General features: G+C 43.7%; 1 protein-coding gene across 4 annotated transcripts in view; it reads right to left on the bottom strand.

Moving 5' to 3' along the window:
• ZNF81 (zinc finger protein 81) overlaps nucleotides 1-17524 on the bottom strand; it is a 100792-nt gene that overhangs the window by 32906 nt on the left and 50362 nt on the right. Inside the window, exon 1 of one of the 4 annotated variants that reach the window (XM_045996124.1) lies at nucleotides 3879-3969. The exons of the other annotated variants lie outside the window; for them this stretch is intronic. Coding sequence (XP_045852080.1) covers nucleotides 3879-3884 — 6 coding nt within the window. The 5' untranslated portion in view covers nucleotides 3885-3969. Of the gene's footprint in view, nucleotides 1-3878; nucleotides 3970-17524 lie in introns of those variants that run through there. 4 annotated transcript variants of the gene reach the window in all.

Genomic DNA, 17524 nt, shown 5'->3' with positions numbered 1-17524 from the left:
CATGCCTTTTTAAAAAAGATTTTATTTATTTGAGTGAGAATGAGAGAGAGAGAGAGAGAGAGAATGAGGGGGGAGGGTCAGAGGGAGAAGCAGACTCCCTGCTGAGCAGGGAGCCTATGTGGGACCTGATCCGGAGACTCCAGGATCATGACCTGAGCCGAAGGCAGTCGCTTAACCAACTGAGCCACCCAGGCGCCCTCTCTTCATGCCTTTTTATTGCTCATTTCTAATTTAATTCTGTAGTGGTAAGAAAATACACTCTGTATGATTTCAACTTGTGGTCTATCTAGGAGAATGTTTCGTGTGTCCCTGGAAAAGAATGTGTATTCAGCTGTTGATGGCTGTAGTATTCTATAATATATAAATCAAGTTGGCTGAGTGTTGTTGAAATTTTCTACCACCATACTCATTTGTCTTCTACTTGTTCAACCACTTATTTGTCAACTTTCTGGTAAAAATTGGCATGGAAATGTTAAAGTTTATATGGCTATGCAAAGGACCTAGAATAGCCAAAGTAAAGAATACGTAATGATAAGTCTTATTATAAAGCTATGATACTTTATACAGTGTGGTCTTGATGTAAGTACAGATTTATCAATGGAGCAGAACAGAGAGTCCCGAAACAGGACACACATATGGACAACTGTTTTTTCACAAAGGTACCAAAGTACTTCAATGGGGAAAAGGAAAGTCTTTTCAAAAAATCGTGCTGGAACAACAGATATAAGTTTTGGAGGAAAAAACAAACCTGGACCCATACCTTAAACCACGTACAAAAATTAACAATAATTAAGTTCCAGAATAACTGAATTAATTTTATCAGACCAACTTTCACATAGATAACAACTATACTCTGAGCAAAATTAAAAAAAAAAAACAATCTGGAGGTACTGAAAAGTAACAAAAATCAGGTATTTACTGGAAGAGAACTGACAATTAGAAGAAGGGATGGCACTTTTTTAAATGGGCAAACTCCTTGAACAGACACCAAAAAAGATCTCCAAATGGCCAATAAAGCACATGAAAAGATGTTCAACAGCTTTATCCATGAAAACCAAACATTAGAAACATTCAAAATGTTCATCAGCAGCTGACTGTGTATACAGATTATGCTATATTCATACAACGGAATACCCAGCCACAGCAACGAAAGATCTGAATGACTCTCCAAAACCTGAATGACTCTCCAAAATATTTTGTTCATTTAGAAACAGAAGCCAAACACAGACCAAATGATTCTGTTTATATGAAAATCAAGAACAAGCCTGGGACGCCTGGGTGGCTCAATGGGTTAAGCGACTGCCTTCAGCTCAAGTCATGATCCCAGGGTCCTGGGATCGAGCCCCGAATCAGGCTCGCTGCTCAGTAGAGAGCCTGCTTCCCCCTCTCTCTCTGCCTGCTTGTGCTCTCTGTCTCTCAAATAAATAAATACAATCTTTAAAAATAAATAAATAAAATCTTTTTTTTTTTAAAAGAACAAACGGATCTATAGGGTTTAGAAATCTTAAAAAATGGTTGCCTCAGGGGTAGGATACTGACAGGTCAGGAGGGTGATGGATCTGCTCTGTATTTTGGTTTGAGTGGTGGTTACTTGCATATATCTGTCAAAACTCATCAAACTATACATAATTCAATGTCTTTCAAATATAGCTCAGTTTCAAAAGACACAGAAAACAAAAGTGTATGTAAGAAATATATTTAAGGTACACTGTGGGCCCCAAAGGGAAAGTAGTTCTACTGGGTGTGTAGGGTTAGGGTCTTTAGAGTTGGTACAGTTTAAATAGGATCTTGGAGGGGAAAAGTAAGTATAATGGAGATAAACATGGGAAAATACTTTCTAGAAAAGATAAAGAGAAAGGTATGGAGAAAGGAAAATACGTGGTAATTAAGGAAAGAATGAACAGGTCTGTAAAAAGGAGAGAAGACAATCAAATATGTCAGGCAGGTGATTATAAGAAAAAAAAATCCAAGGAAGTATGCTAGAGTCTGATCATGAAAATAGTGTAAATTCCTTTCATGATACAGTCGTACCTTGTTTTATCGAGGTTCACTTTATTGCATTTTGCTGATACTGCATTTTTTACAAATGGAAGGTTTGTTGCAACCCTGCCTTGAGCAAATCTATCAGCGCCATTTTTCCAATAGCATTTGCTCATTTTGTGTCTCTGTGTCACAGTTTGGTCATTCTTGCAGAGTTTCAAACTTTTTAATTATTATTTTATTCGTTATGGTGATCTGAGATCAGTGATCTCAGGATGTCACTATAGTAACCATTTTGGAGTGTCATGAACTGCATCCATATAAGACAGTGAACTTAACTGGTAAATGTTGTGTGTGTTCTGACTGTTCCACCCACTAGCTTCCCCCATCTCTCTCCATCTCCTTGGGCCTCCCTGTTCCCTGAGACACAACAATATTGAAATCAGACCCATTAATAACCCTACAGCGGCCTCCAAGTGTTCAAGTGAAAGGAAAAGTCACATGTCTCTCACTTTAGACTGAAAGCTAGGAATGATTAACCTTAGTGACGAAGGCCTATCAAAAATGGAGATAAACCAAAAAACTAGGCCTCTTGCCCCAGTTAGCCAAGTTGTGAATGCAAAGAAAAGTTCTTGAAGGAAACTGAAAGTGCTCCTTTGGTGAACACAGAAATGATAATCAAGTAAAACAACCTTCTTGCTGATCTGGACAAAGCTGTAGTGGTCTGGGAAAGAAGACCAAATTGGCAGACACGTTTCCTTAAGCCAAAGCCTCATCCAGAGCAAGGCCCTAACCCTCTTCAATTCTGTGAAAGCTGACAGAGGTGAGAAAGCTGCAGAAGAAAAGTCAGAAGCGAGCAGAGGTTGGTTCATGAAGTGTAAGAAAAGAAGCTGTCTCCTTGACATAAAAGTGCCCGGGGAATCAGCCAAGTCCTGATGGAGAAACTGCAGCAAGGTATCCCGAAGATCTAGCTAAGATCCTTCATGAAGATGGCTACGTTAGAAAACACATTTTAATGTCGATGAAACAGCATTCTGTTGAAAGAAGATGCCAGCTGGGACTTTCAGAGCAAGAGGGAAGACCATGCCTGGCTTCAAAGCTTGAGACTAGATTCACTCTCTTGTTAGGGGCTAATGCGGCTGGTAACTTTAGGTGGCAGCTGTTGCTCGTTTACCATTCTGAAAATCCTAGGATTCTTAAGAATGATGCTAAATTGGGGCACCTGGGTGGCTCAGCTGGTTAAGCATCTGCCTTGGGCTCAGGTCATGATCCCAGGGTCCTGGGTCCAAGCCCTGCGTTGGGCTCCCTGCTCAGCGGGAAGCCTGCTTTTCCCTCTGCCTTTCCCCCTGCCTGTGTTCTCTCTGTCTCTCTCTCTCTCTCTGTCAAATAAATAAATGAAATCTTTAAAAATAACAAGAATGATGCTGAGTCAACTCCACCAGTGCTCTGTAAATGGAACAACAAAGCCTGGATGACAGCGTCTCTGTTTACAACATGGTTTACTGAATATTCTAAGCCCACTGTTGAGACCCACTGTTCAGAAACAAAAGATTCCTTTCAAAATACTCACTGACAATGCACTTGGTCACCCAAGAGCTCTGCTGGAGATGGACAAGGAGATTAATGCTGTTCTCATGCTGACTAACACAACATGCATTCTGCAGCCCATGGGTCAAGGAGTAATTTTAACTTTCAAGCCTGACTATTTAAGAAAACCACTTTGTAAAACTATCGCTGTCGTAGATGGTGATTCCTCTGATGGATCTGGGCAAAGAACATTGAAAACCTACTGGAAAGGATTCACTGTTCTGGATGCCACTATGAACATTCAGGATTCATGGGAAGAGGTCAAAATATCAACATGAACAGGAGTTTAGAAGACACTGATTCCAACCTACCCTCATGGATGCATTGGAGGGGCTCAAGACTTCAGTGGAGGAAGTAACTGCAGATGTGGTGGAAACAGCAAGAGAACCAGAACGAGAAGTGGAGCCTGAAGATGTCAGAGAATTGCAATCTCATGATGAAACTTTAATGGATGAGGAGTTGCTTCTTACGCATAAGCAAAGAAAATGGCTTTCTTTCTCTCTCTCTCTCTCTCTCTTTTTTTTTAAAAGTCAGCTCTACACCCAACGTTGGGCTAGAACTCATGACCTCAAGATCAAGAGTCACATGCTTTACTTACTGAGCCAGCCAGGTGCCCCAGCAAGTGGCTTCTTGAGATAGAACCTACTCCTGATGAAGATGCTGTGAAGATCATTGAAATGACCACAAAGGGTTCAGAATAGGACATAAATTTGGTGGCTAGAGCAGTGGCAAGGTTTGAGAGGATGGACTCCAGTTTTAAAAGAAATTCTACTCTGGGTAAAATGCTATCAAACAACATCACATGCTACAGAGAAATCATTTGTGAAAGGAAGAGTCAATCAATGTAGCAAACTTCACTGTTGTATTTTTTTTAAGATTTTTATTTATTTATTTGAGAGACAGAGATTACAAATAGGCAGAGAGGCAGGCAGAGAGAGAGGAGGAAGCAGGCTCCCTGCTGAGCAGAGAGCCCAATGTGGGGCTCAATCCCTGACCCCAGCTGAAGGCAGAGGTTTTAACCCACCGAGCCACCCAGGCATCACCCCCCCCCTTTTTAAAAGATTTTTAAAGACAGACAGAGATCACAAATAGGCAGAGAGGCAGGCAGAGAGAGAGGAGGAAGCAAGCTTCCTGCTGAGCAGAGAGCCCGATACGGGGCTCCATCCCAGGACCCTGAGATCATGACCTAAGCTGAAGGCCACCCAGGCGCCCTGTGTCTTTTCTTTCTTTCTATTTTTTTTAAAGATTTCACTTATTTATTTGAGAGAGAGAGAGCGAGAGAGAGAGAGAGAGAGCGCTACATGAGCTGGGGGGAGGGGCAGAGGAAGAAGCAGGCTCCCTGCTAAGCCCGATGTGGGACTTGATCCCAGAACCCTGGCATGATCTGAGCTGAAGGCAGACGTTTAACCGACTGAGCCACCCACGCAGCCCCCCAACCCCCCGAACTGTCTTTTCAAGCATGCTTGAAAACAGCCTTAAAGATAGAGTAGTAAGGCAGTAAGGCAGCAAACAGCCTTCAAAGATAGAGTTCCCCAACTCCAGAGCAAGGGATAGGTTACATAAATTATACTCAAGGTAATTTTGGGCACCTGGGTGGCTCAACAGGAAGAGGCTCAGCCTCTTCCTCTGCCACCCCCCACTTGGGCTCTCTCTCCCTCTCTCTGTCAAATGACTCAATAAAGTCTTTTTAAAAAAAAAGATAATTTCTCCCTCCAGGCAAAGATCAGGCAGGCTTACTGCTCATGATGAAAGATTTGGGGTCCACAGGCTTGGGGGTTCCTCCCCTACAATGGAACCCACAGCATGTGCAAGTATCCTCCAGCCCTCTTTGCGGCACCCTGTGAGAACTGGGGCCTAGAGAAGGGGCAGTGGCACTTAGAGAAGGGCACAGCAGCGCCCACGCCTGACCTGAGTATTCAAGTCCTTTGTCTCTGACTCGGCAGGCTCATGTCTTCTGCCAGCCACCATGAAACTGTGGCAGGCTGCTAGCTTGCAAATGGGGTAAAATTTCAGGCCCTTCATAGTTCTTGGAAGTCTGCATGATTAGGAATGGTCGCACGCAGAGATGTGGCTTTCTGGAAAAGGACGAATGAGGGCCTCACAGGCCTCTCTGGTAGACAGAATGGATGACCCTACCACCACCACCACAAAGAGGTTCCCATCCTAATCCCTGGGACCGGTGACCTTTGAGGGAAGTCCATGGGAACCAGCAATGAGTATGTTGACCTTAGGAAGAAGGCTCCCCTGTCACATTAAACTTATATTAAGTAAATATGTATGCTCTTCTCTTATTAATCTGTCTTTGTCAGTTTCCATCTTCAGAACCAGCTGGGGAACCTAAGAAGGTCAAGGACAACTTTCCCCTCCCTTATGCTACCATGAAAATGGGCCGTAGGGAATATCCTAAAAAGAAAAAGGTGCCACTGTCCTCGGAAAGCCTGAGTTAGCCAATGGGCTCAGCTAGAAAGCAATGTGGCCGTGGGATTGAGACAGCCCTGAAGTTGAAACGCCAGGACCCAGCCACCTGACACAGAGCTCTGTGCATCCTGGAAACATGAGATGTTCACTGGGTAGGCCCTGAGTAGCCGCTCCATGATTCAAATGCAAAAGTAAATGTAAAGACTTCCTGGCTGGCATGGATCCGCCCCTCCCACCCCACGCCTCATCCCTTCCTCTCTTTCTACCCTGAGATCAGTTGCTTTGAAGAAATGATTAGGGGTGGAACAGAAGCTCCCTGTTCCCAAGAGGGACCAAGGGCCATACACACCCTCCTGAGTACTCTGGAGAACTTCAGGGATGGGAGTGCTCAGATTTTTAAGGCTTTGTTGGAGACAGGTACCGGGACCATCCTATCTGATCTCGAGGGGCCAAGGGAACACTCAAATTGCCCGATGGGGTTTTGGCATGGATTGGCGAGGAAAGGAAGGTAAAGTGACGCGGGGGTGGGGGGTGGGAAGGCGGGGCTTTGGGCCAATTCAATGCAGGTACTGTGGCTTCCATGGCTAAATGCATCACCGGTACAATGTTTCATAGGCCTGTTCTGTGAATGTTCATAAAGTCCAAACGGAATCCTCCCATTCAGAGACTGCCCTAGGTAAAGATATGGTGGTGAGACATGCAAATTGCTCCCCAATTTGCTCCCCAAATCCTCTCCCAGCTGGGCCAAGAGAAACAGCAGAGAATTGCTGGAGGACAAAAGGGAGTCGCTGCCTTACGTTTTTCTGTCCCATTGGCATTGGAAGATTCTCTTCCATGGGTGTCTTGTGCTCTGCTGGGTAGGACAAGAAAGCAAGGCTCTAAACGCTTGTTCCCTGGCATTTCTCCAGTTCATGTGTGAGGCAAGCAACTTTGAGGCTGGCTTCCAGGCTGCTAGTAAGCAAATTGCCCAGGCTCTGTCATGCAACTCACTGCCTTCATAAGCAGCTGTCAAGGACAACCTGAGCTGCCCCTGGGAGAACTGTGGCTTGGGTAAGGTTAAAAACAAGGAAAAATGCTTCACATCACTTGCGATCAGGAAAATATGAATCAAAACCACAATGAGATAGCACCTTACACCAGTTAGAATGGTTAAAATTAACAACACAAGAAACAACAGATTTTGGTGAGGATGCAGAGAAAGGGGAACTCTTACACTGTTGGTACAAATGCAAGCTGGAGCACCCACTCTGGAAAACAGCATGGAGGTTCCTCAAGATGTTAAAAATAGAGCTAACCTACAACCCAGCAATTGCACTACTGGGTATTTATCCCTAAGATATAGACGTAGTGAGAATAAGGGCCACGTGCACCCCAGTGTTAATAGCATCAATGTCCACAATAGTCAAACTATGGAAAGAGCCTAGATGTTCATCAACAGATGAATGGATAAAGAAAATGTGGTATACACACACACACACACACACAGACACACACACACACACACACACACAGGAATACTATGCAGCCATCAAAAATGAAATCTTGACATTTGCAACAACGTGGAGGCTATTATGCTAAGGGAAATAAGTCAATCAGAGAAAGACAATCATCATATGATCTCACCGATATGAGAAATTTGAGAAATAAAACAGAGGATCATAGGGGAAGGGAGGGAAAAACAAAACAAGATGAAACCAGAGAGGGAGACATAAAATAAGAGACTCTTAATCTCAGGAAACAAACTGAGGGTTACTGGAGTGGAGAGGAGAGGGAGGGATGAGGTTGCTGGGTGATGGACACTGGGGAGGGTATGTGCTATGGTGAATGCTATGAATTGTTAAGACTGATGAATCACAGGGGCACCTGGGTAGCTCAGTGGGTTAAAGCCTCTGCCTTCGGCTCAGGTCATGATCCCAGGGTCCTGGGATCAAGCCCCACATCAGGCTCTCTGCTCAGCAGATCACCTGCTTCCTCCCCTCTCTCTGCCTGTCTCTTTGCCTACTTGTGATCTCTGTCTGTCGAATGAATAAATAAAATCTTTTTTAAAAAAGACTGATGAATCACAGACCTGTACCCCTGAAACAAATAATACACATATGTTAATAAAAAATAAAAATAAAAAGTAAAGTATACAAAAAAATAAAATAAATAAAATCAGAGAATAACAACAACAAAAAGTGTGGCTCATATACACAAGGGAATGTTACTCAGCCCTCAGAAATGATGAATACCTACTAGTCACATCCACATGCAGGTAACTGGAGGGGATTATGCTGAGCGAAATAAGTCCAGCAGAGAAAGACAATTATCATATGGTTTCACTTATATGTGGAACATAAGGAATAGCGCAAAGGACCACAGGGGAAGGGAGAGAAAATTGGATAGGAAGGAATCAGAGAGAGGGACAAACAACGAGAGACTCGTGACTCCGGGGAAACAAACTGAGGGTCACAGAAAGGGAAGCGGGTGGAGGGATGGGGTAATCGGGTGATGAGCATTAAGGAGGGCACGTGATGTGATGGGCACTGGGTGTTATATGCAACTGATGAATCACCAAACACTACATCTGAAACTAATGGTACAGTCTATGTTGGCTAACTGAATTTAAATTAAAAAATAAAAAAATAAAAACAAGGAATTTCCCTGTAGCCAAAATGGAGACCCTTCCCCTTTCCCTTAGAGCATTTCCTTAAGAAAACTGATACTTGTAAATCCTTCCTCTGCCCCTTGGATATATACATTAATCTTTAAAAAGGTTAAATAAGAATTTTGTTAGTATTACAACCCAGGAACGCTTTTCTTGGGGGCCTGCAAGCCATTTGAAATGGAAACATCAAGGAAGATACGGTTCCTAACCGCCCCCCACCCAAGTTGTACTATCATCTGCTTATCACTGAGCCAGGGAAATCTGATTTTGCCTTTTATTTTTATTTTTATTTTTTTTAAAGATTTTATTATTTTATTTATTTGACAGAGAGAGAGAGATCACAAGTAGGCAGAGAGGCAGGCAGAGAGAGAGGAGGAAGCAGGCTCCCTGCTAAGCAGAGAGCCCAATGCAGGGCTCGATCCCAGGACCCGAGATCATGACCCGAGCCGAAGACAGGGGCTCAATCCACTGAGCCAGAGAGAGAATAAGAAAGAGAGAACATGAGAGAGGGGAGGGTCAGAGGGAGAAGCAGACTCCCCACTGAGCAGGGATCGAACCTCGGACTCCAGGATCATGACCTGAGCTGAAGGTAGTCACTTAACCAACTGAGCCAGCCAAGCGCCCTGATTTTGCCTCTAAGATGAGTGCAATTAACTAGCACAAATGACCCCTCCAATTACCAGGTGAATTTAGGATGAACTATGCAAGGATGTATAGTAAATGGTGCTGTCAGGTCCTCTCTCCATGACTAGTTACCATTTATCTCGAAAACATGCAGATAATGGACTATATCTGCTCAAAACAAAAGAGGGTGAGAGTTCTTTTTATCTTTGCAATCTCTTTATTGGATTACCCGTAACGCAAATCACAGTCTGGTTTAATACTCAGAAACAAAATTCTTTTCCTTCTTTTTTTTTTTTTTACATTTGTAGAAATAATTTCTTAGATTGCCATGAGATTTTATTTTTTTTTATTTTTTTTTTAAAGATTTATTTATTTGACAGAGAGAGATCACCAGTAAGCAGAGAGGCAAGCAGAGAGAGAGAAGAGGAAGCAGGCTCCCCGCTGAGCAGAGAGCTTGAGGTGGGGCTCCATCCCAGGACCCTGAGATCATGACCTGAGCTGAAGGCAGAGGCTTAACCCACTGAGCCACCCAGGTGCCCCGCCAGGAGATTTTATTTTTAATTTTCCCCAACAATCTGCTGATAAGGATGGGATAGCCTCAAAGTTCCTAAACCAAAGGACGCCTGGGTGGCTGAGTCAGTTAAGTGTCTGACTCTTGGTTTCAGGTCAGGTCATGATCTCAGGTGTCTTGAGATCAAAGCCCCGTTGTCAGGTTCCGTGCTCAGCATGGAGTTTGCTTGAGATTTTCCCCCCTCCCTCCCCTTCTCCCTCTGTTTCTACCTGTACCACCCCAGCCTCCCCTCCTTCTCTCTCAAAAAAAAAGAAAAAAATTCCTGAACTTAACAGAGCTGAAGGTGAATTATAAAATATCTCCCTTCTAGCTCTGTGTAATTTTCAAATACCAGCTGGACAAGTCATGCTCTCCAATTTCAGATTTTATCCTTGAGTAAACATGTGTAACACAGGACCTAAAATCCATCAGTATCACCATTAGTTTTGATGGTGGAAAAATATGGTAAGCCAGGAATGTTGCCTGCAGGTCTTTCTCTTAAAGAGCTAACATATCTCCATATAACATTTGGAATGGAATCTATTTGGAATGAGAATCCAGTATTACAGTGGCCGGAGGACAAGGCCTTTGGTTTGAGTGAATTGACTTATCGGTGGTGGTTTTTAGAAGAACCTCATCTTCAGCCACTGAATTACTTGTGTTCCTGGGATGAATCTCACTCCAGGGAAAAAGGTAAAAATTATTTGTAAAGAATGAGCAAAACTGAAGAAGAAATGAAAGAATTAAAGCCACGTTTTCTTTACCGAACTCTCCTCCTTTCTCTGCCTTCCCCACTCCCTTCCTCCTCTTCCCCTAGATATCTTTATCCCTTCCTGTCTCAAACTAAGTCCTTGTAAGAAGGAAGCTATGATCTTTGAGATGGGCAGTTCTGTTAATTAGCAGATTGCCCTACAAAGAAGGACAAGGGCACAACTTTTCCAGCCAGTAATGAATTAAGTGCTCTCTAGTGATGAGGTCTGTGTGCCTCAAGCCCTAGCTCTAGCTTGGATTCGATTTCATGCTTCAGCTGGCCTCCACCTCAAGAGTCCTTCTTATCCACATACCCTTTGGCTAGGAAAACAGAGATGGTAAAACAGCACCGTTTCGGAATAATTGAGAACTTCGATAAAAGACTGTGTCCTCCTAAGATGGCAACAGGATAGAGAATAGCAAGGGCAGTCGCTTGCAAAAGACAAACCAAGAAGGTGCTAGACTGAAAAATACCAACACTGGGATACCAAATCCCCTATACATGATGCCAGATTGTCATCTAAGGCTACGTTTTTCCTGATTTGCTGAGAAGACAGACAGCCCTTCCTAACCACATCATGTCGATGTCATGAAGAAGCTCCCTGGGCTCCCCAGAAGGGACTTGGAAGAAGAATGCCCTTTTACTCTGCCAACCTTACTCATTAAAGGCCTTCTTTTCCTGTGCCCAGGGAAGACCTACCGAAGTTCACACAAGTGCTTTCCAGGGTTTTGCAGCTTACAACCCCACACGTGGGGATGTTCACTGGCTGCTGCAGAGAATTCTGCAACCAGCGGGCTTTTGCCTCTTTGGCGGAACAAGCCCGTCAGGACTTGAAGATGACTCACTGCATCAGGGGGTATCATGGCCAAAAGACTCCAACTATCTACTGCACCCCCCCAACAATCCCGGAAAAACAAAGGACTTGGGGCGCCTGGGTGGCTCAGTTGGTTAAGCATCTGCCTTTGGCTCAGGTCATGATCTCAGGGTCCTGGGATCGAGCCCTGCATTGGGTTCCCTGCTCAGCAGAGAGTCTGCTTCTCCCTCTGCCCCTTCCACCCTGCTCGTGCTTTCTGTCTCTCTCAAATAAATAAAATCTAAAACAAAAACAAAAACAAAAAAACCTAAGGGCTTTGGGGACCCACTGAAAGGGGCTGCAAATGGTCATGATTGAATCCTTCCTAGCTACAGGTGAGTTGAGAGAAATGACAGCAGTGTACCCAGAAGAGGAGTGAGTTTCCTGCAGATAGACATCTGCAGTTTGCTGAGGTTTTCTCACAAGATACTGTGAGGGATCCAGGGGCAGACCAAAGTCACCTGCTGATACTACCCACTTCAGTCCCTGCCTAGGATGGACTACTGCTCAAGTCCTAGCAGTAGCTGCTGAGTCTGGAGATGATCTAGAGAAAGACAATGAAGAAGAGAAACAACTAAAAACTGCTTGGTCACAAGTATGTTCTAAGGGAATATCCCTACTCTGGACAATAGGAAGGGAGCCAAGGCAGTGAAAACTGTATGTCATTGTTGCAAGAAGACAAGCCATTGGAAGAAGGTTTATAGAAAGAGGCTCCAGAGGACAGACGTAAGAACAAGGAACAAGGGAATCAGGAGCCCTGGCAAAAACGTTCAGTCAGGGAATAATAGGCAAATGGCTCAAAACCGACTAGTCGAGGAAGCCTTGGAGGTGGGAACCTGTGAACCATAAATTCGATAACTTTCCCTCAGGCTAAACAATGCATGCCTTTTCTGGTAAATACTGATACTACTTATTCTGCAATTCCTTCAGAAATGTGTCACTTGCATCTAGTGGTAGGTCCACCCCAGTTGTTGACATTTCAGGGCAGCCTTCTACGTGTTCCTTTTCTTCCATGATCTCTCTTTTTTTTTTTTAAAGATTTTATTTATTTATTTGACAGAGAGAGATCACAAGTAGATAGAGAGGCAGGCAGAGAGAGAGGGGAAGCAGGCTCCCTGCTGAGCAGAGAGCCCGATGCGGGACTCGATCCCAGGACCCTGAGATCATGACCTGAGCCGAAGGCAGCGGCTTAACCCACTGAGCCACCCAGGCGCCCCCCTTCCATGATCTCTTTACAGACGGGTCATCTGATGAAGAACATGCCTTCTTTCTCCTGTAAACCTACCAGCAAGATACCCGCTTGCGAATGTGCTATGCAAAAGAAAAGCCACCATATTTTGTGCTCTGGACGGAATGTTAAAGTGCTCCCTGCTGAAAAGACACCCGATTTAGTGGCTCTGTGCCTTCAGAAAGAAAATGAGCATGAGAGAGAGTAGCAGTCTCAAGCTGTGCCAGAAAAATCGCCCAGACTGGGACATATCAATGCATTGCTTTGGGACCTAGAAAATAATGATACTGATTCAACTAAAGAGCTAGAATTGATCAAAGAAGTGTACCAATAAGATAAGCTCTGGCCATGTGTAAAACAATATCCTTTGTTGAGAGTCCCATTAGGGAGAATAAAATCAGTTATAAGAGAATTAGGAAAACCAGGGATAATTTAAAAAGGGAATTCAGGGGCGCCTGGGTGGCTCAGTGGGTTGAGCCGCTGCCTTCGGCTCGGGTCATGATCTCGGGATCCTGGGATCGAGTCCCGCATCCGGCTCTCTGCTCAGCGGGGAGCCTGCTTCCCTCTCTCTCTGCCTGCCTCTCTATCTACTTGTGATCTCTCTCTGTCAAATAAATAAATAAAATCTTAAAAAAAAAAATAAAATAAAAAGGGAATTCACCCTATAATACTCCCATACTTCCAGTAAAGAAGGAAGGTAAATTTGACGAAGATGGACAATCACTACATAGATTTGTACAAGATTTGGGGTGCCTGGGGGGCTCAGTTGGGTAAGCATCTGCCTTTGGCTCAGATCACAATCCCAGGGTCCTGGGATCGAGTTCCACATTGGGCTCCCTGCTCAGCCAGGGAGCCTGCTTCTCCCTCTGCCTCTGTCCCTCCACTGCTCATGGTCTCTCTCACTCACTCTCTCTGTCTCAAATAAATAAAATCTTTTAAAAAAGGTTTGTACAAGGTTTTAGAGAAGTTAATAAATAAATCTGTTGTTCCATTAATCCCTAGAGTTTCTAACCCAGTAACTATTCTGACTTCGGTACCAGAGTCTGCAAAGTTTTCTGTAACTGATGGGTGTTCTGGGTTTTTTCTTTCTGTTCCTCTAGCTTATGAGTCAAATTCCTAAGGATTTTACTTCTTAAGGACTCCAGTATTTACAGCAAGGGACTCTCCTACTACTCACTCTAGCCTCTTGCAGGAAAGCTTAGTGAATTCTGTTCCACTAGAGGAATCGATAATTATTCAATATGTAGATTATTTGCTCTGAAACTAAAGAACAATGCAAAATGGATACTGTGGCTTTGTTACAATTCCGTTTCACTGGGGCATAAGGCCTCTAGACAAATTCTAGTATCGCCATGCTGGAGTGAAATATTGAAGGGATCTGTTGTCATGTAAAGGCCATAATTTAGCTGATGAAAGGCTATACTCCAATAAGACATTCAGACCGTAGCAGGGACTAGCGCACAGCAGATCCCAGCTTCCCACCTTCCGCCGGGGAAGGGGTGCGGTTTGCAGAAGCTCTAGTGAGAAACACTCACAAAGTGGAATCTACAGAGTCTCTGGTTTGGTCCCTAGAATCTGAAGAGGCTTGTAAGCAGCTGAAATTGGCTGTAGGCTCTCCCCCACCTTTGGAGAGTCCAAATCTTGTAAAACCTTCCCGCTTGTCTTATGCAACTTTAACTCCAGAGGTGGGGTTCAACTACAGACCATTGGCACATTTCTCAGTTGCAGATGCTTTGGGCTGGTGGAAACAGCCACCATGCTTAACGAGAAGACTCAAGCCTTTCCGTGGGATCGCTGGATTTATCTGCACGTCCCATATGCTAGGATAGCTAACCTACAAGTACATGAGACCCAGCATTTATTGGTGCCCCCATCAGACTAGGAATAAACATTATTATCCAGTCTTAATCTTGGGCTTGGAAGATGCAACCTGCTAAGCCCTGCTGCTCTTTTGCCAGATCTTGGCCAAATACATGAGCATGAGTGTGTAACAGTAACAGAAGGCACTAGGAAGCAATCTGATGTTTCAGATATTCCTGTTCAAAATGCGTATTTGGTAAGGTTTACTGATGGGTCACTGGCCCAGGAGGAAAAGGGCCATCTTGAGGCTTCATGCATTGTAGCCACTGCTCAGGAAATCTTGGAAGCTTATGTTTTGCCTGGAATTAAATCAGCAGGAGAAGGTGAGTTCATAGCAGCTCTAGGATGCAATTCTCGGTTTAGGACTTAAAAGTGAATCTATATACCGATCGTAAATACGCGTTTGGTGTCTGTTATGTCATACGGAAAAATGTGAAAGAATAGGGGAGTCTTAACTTCAGTGGGGACTAAAATATCTCACAGAAAGTGAATATCCCAGAGGGTAGTGGATTCCTAACTGCCTGTTCAGATACCAGTAATCCGTTGCAGAGTGCTCACTGGGCAGAATGACTGAACTTTGAAAGGCTAAGGATTTTGCTGGCAGAGCTGCAAAAGTCTTACTCATGAAATGTGGTGGACTCAACGGAAGCACCCCACTTCTGATACACGAAGAAACTTTCATCCTTTTTTAAACAGGTGCCTTCCAAAAGGAAATGGACAAACAGATTACGAATGGGGATAAAAAGAAATACCATGTACTGTATTATTGTACCGTATAGCTGTACCGTGGTTATTACCCAACAATGTAATTCCTGGTCCACAGTCTTCACAAATTTGCTGAGTACTGTTAGGTCGTCAACAAAATCAGCCAAGTTGGAAAGGGATTTTAAAGGCCTTAGCCTCTTATGACGCTCACCGAAAAGATGAACTTATTCAAAACATATTAAAGAGATGTGCTATTTGTCAGCAGAATTCTTTCTAGGCTGTTCCCAGGGTAAGCACCAGAAGTTTTCCCCCAACTAACTTTACCAGGACCAGGTGGCCGTTGGATTTCACAAAACCAATGCTTGCAGAAAAGGTAAGAATTTTGTCTAGGTATGGTATACGTGATGTCAGAAGAGCCTGAAGTTTTCCTTTCTTCAAAAGCTAATGCTCAGGCAATGGCAAACATTCTTTTTTTTTTAATTTGATAGAGAGAGATCACAACTAGGCAGAGAGGCAGGCAGAGAGAGAGGAGGAAGCAGGCTCCCTGCGGAGGAGAGAGCCCGATGATGCGGGGCTCGATCCCAGGACCCTGAGATCATGACCTGAGCCGAAGGCAGAGGCTTTAACCCACTGAGCCACCCAGGCGCCCCAAACATTATTTTAATAAACAGAATTCCCACTTTGGCGATACCAGAGCATACTGAATCAGACAGAGGAGGTCAATTTATTTCCAATCTTGGTTAGGAACAACACAAATGATTTCTATACGCTATCACATAGCTTATCATTCTTTGTTCTGTGGACATGCAGAGTGGATGAGTCAAACTCTAAGAAAAAAAAAAGGCACTGGACACAATTCAGTGACCAACTGGGGTAAAAAAGGCCTATAGCTTTATCACTAGCTTTGTTAAAAATTAGAACCTCTGCCAGCAAGCACAGAATCTCTCTTTTTGAACTTATGGTTGGCAGGCCTATGAATTTTGGTCTGAGACCATGTCCTGTACCTAACTGAATGCTCTCATAATCATATTCAATACTTAAAAGGGTTTCTCTCTTCCCTAGAAGCTCTAGGACATAAAGTAGTAAGATCCTGGAAGGACCCCCTGAAGAAAGTTTGCCACCTCTATCAACCAGAAGATGGAGAGCCATCTATCACACTAATGGACATCAAAAGAAAGCCCGGTAGCCATACTTCTATCAGACAAACTAGATTTTAAAACAAAGACTGTAACAGAGATGAAGAAGGGCACTGTATCATAATTAAGGGGTCTATCCATCAAGAAGATCTAACAATTATAAATATTTATGCCCCCAAACTGGGAGCACCCAAATACATAAATCAATTAATAACAAACGTAAAGGACCTCATTGCTAATAACACAAAAATAGTAGGGAACTTTAACATCCCATTTACAACAATGGACGGATCATCTAAGCAGAAGATCAACAAGGAAACAAGGGCTTTGAAATACATACTGGACCAGATGGACTTAACAGATATATTCAAAACATTTCATCCTAAAGCAGCAGAAGACACATGGAACATTCTCCAGAATAAATCACATACTGGGTCACAAATCAGCCCTCAACAAGTACAAAGAGACTGAGATCATACCATGCATGTTTTCAGACCACAACGCTATGAAACTTAAAGTCAAACACGAGAAAAAATGTGGAAAGAACACAAATATATGGAGGTTAAAGAACATCCTACAAATGAATGAAGGGTTAAGCAGGAAATAAAAGAAGAAATTTAGTAGGGACGCCTGGATGGCTCAGTTTGTTAAGCAGCTGCCTTTGGCTCAGGTTGTGATCCCAGGGTCCTGGGATCGAGTCCTACATCTGGCTCCTGACTTAGCAGAGAGCTTGCTTCTCCCTCCCACTCTGCCTGCTGGTCTCCCTGCTTGTACTCTCCCTCTCTGTTAAATGAATAAATAAAACCTTTAAAAAAGTTCTTAAGGGGCGCCTGGGTGGCTCAGTGGGTTAAAGCCTCTGCCTTCAGCTCAGGTCATGATCCCAGGGTCCTGGGTTCAAGCCCCGCATCGGGCTCTCTGCTTGGTGGGGAGCCTGCTTCCTCCTCTCTCTCTGTCTGCCTCTCTGCCTGCTTGTGATCTCTGTCTGTCAAATAAATAAAATCTTTAAAAAAAAAAAGTTCTTAAAAAAATATAGAAGCAAATGAAAATGAAAACACAACGGTCCAAAACATGATTCTGGATTTCAAGCTCTATTACAAAGCTATAGTCATCAAGATAGTATAGTACAGGCACAAAAACAGATACACAGATCAATGTGTCCAGAAATGGACCCACAACTATATGGTC

Source organism: Meles meles, chromosome X (assembly GCF_922984935.1).
Source record: "Meles meles chromosome X, mMelMel3.1 paternal haplotype, whole genome shotgun sequence".
Lineage (NCBI taxonomy): Eukaryota > Metazoa > Chordata > Mammalia > Carnivora > Mustelidae > Meles > Meles meles.
This window is presented reverse-complemented; position numbering and strand designations above follow the sequence as displayed.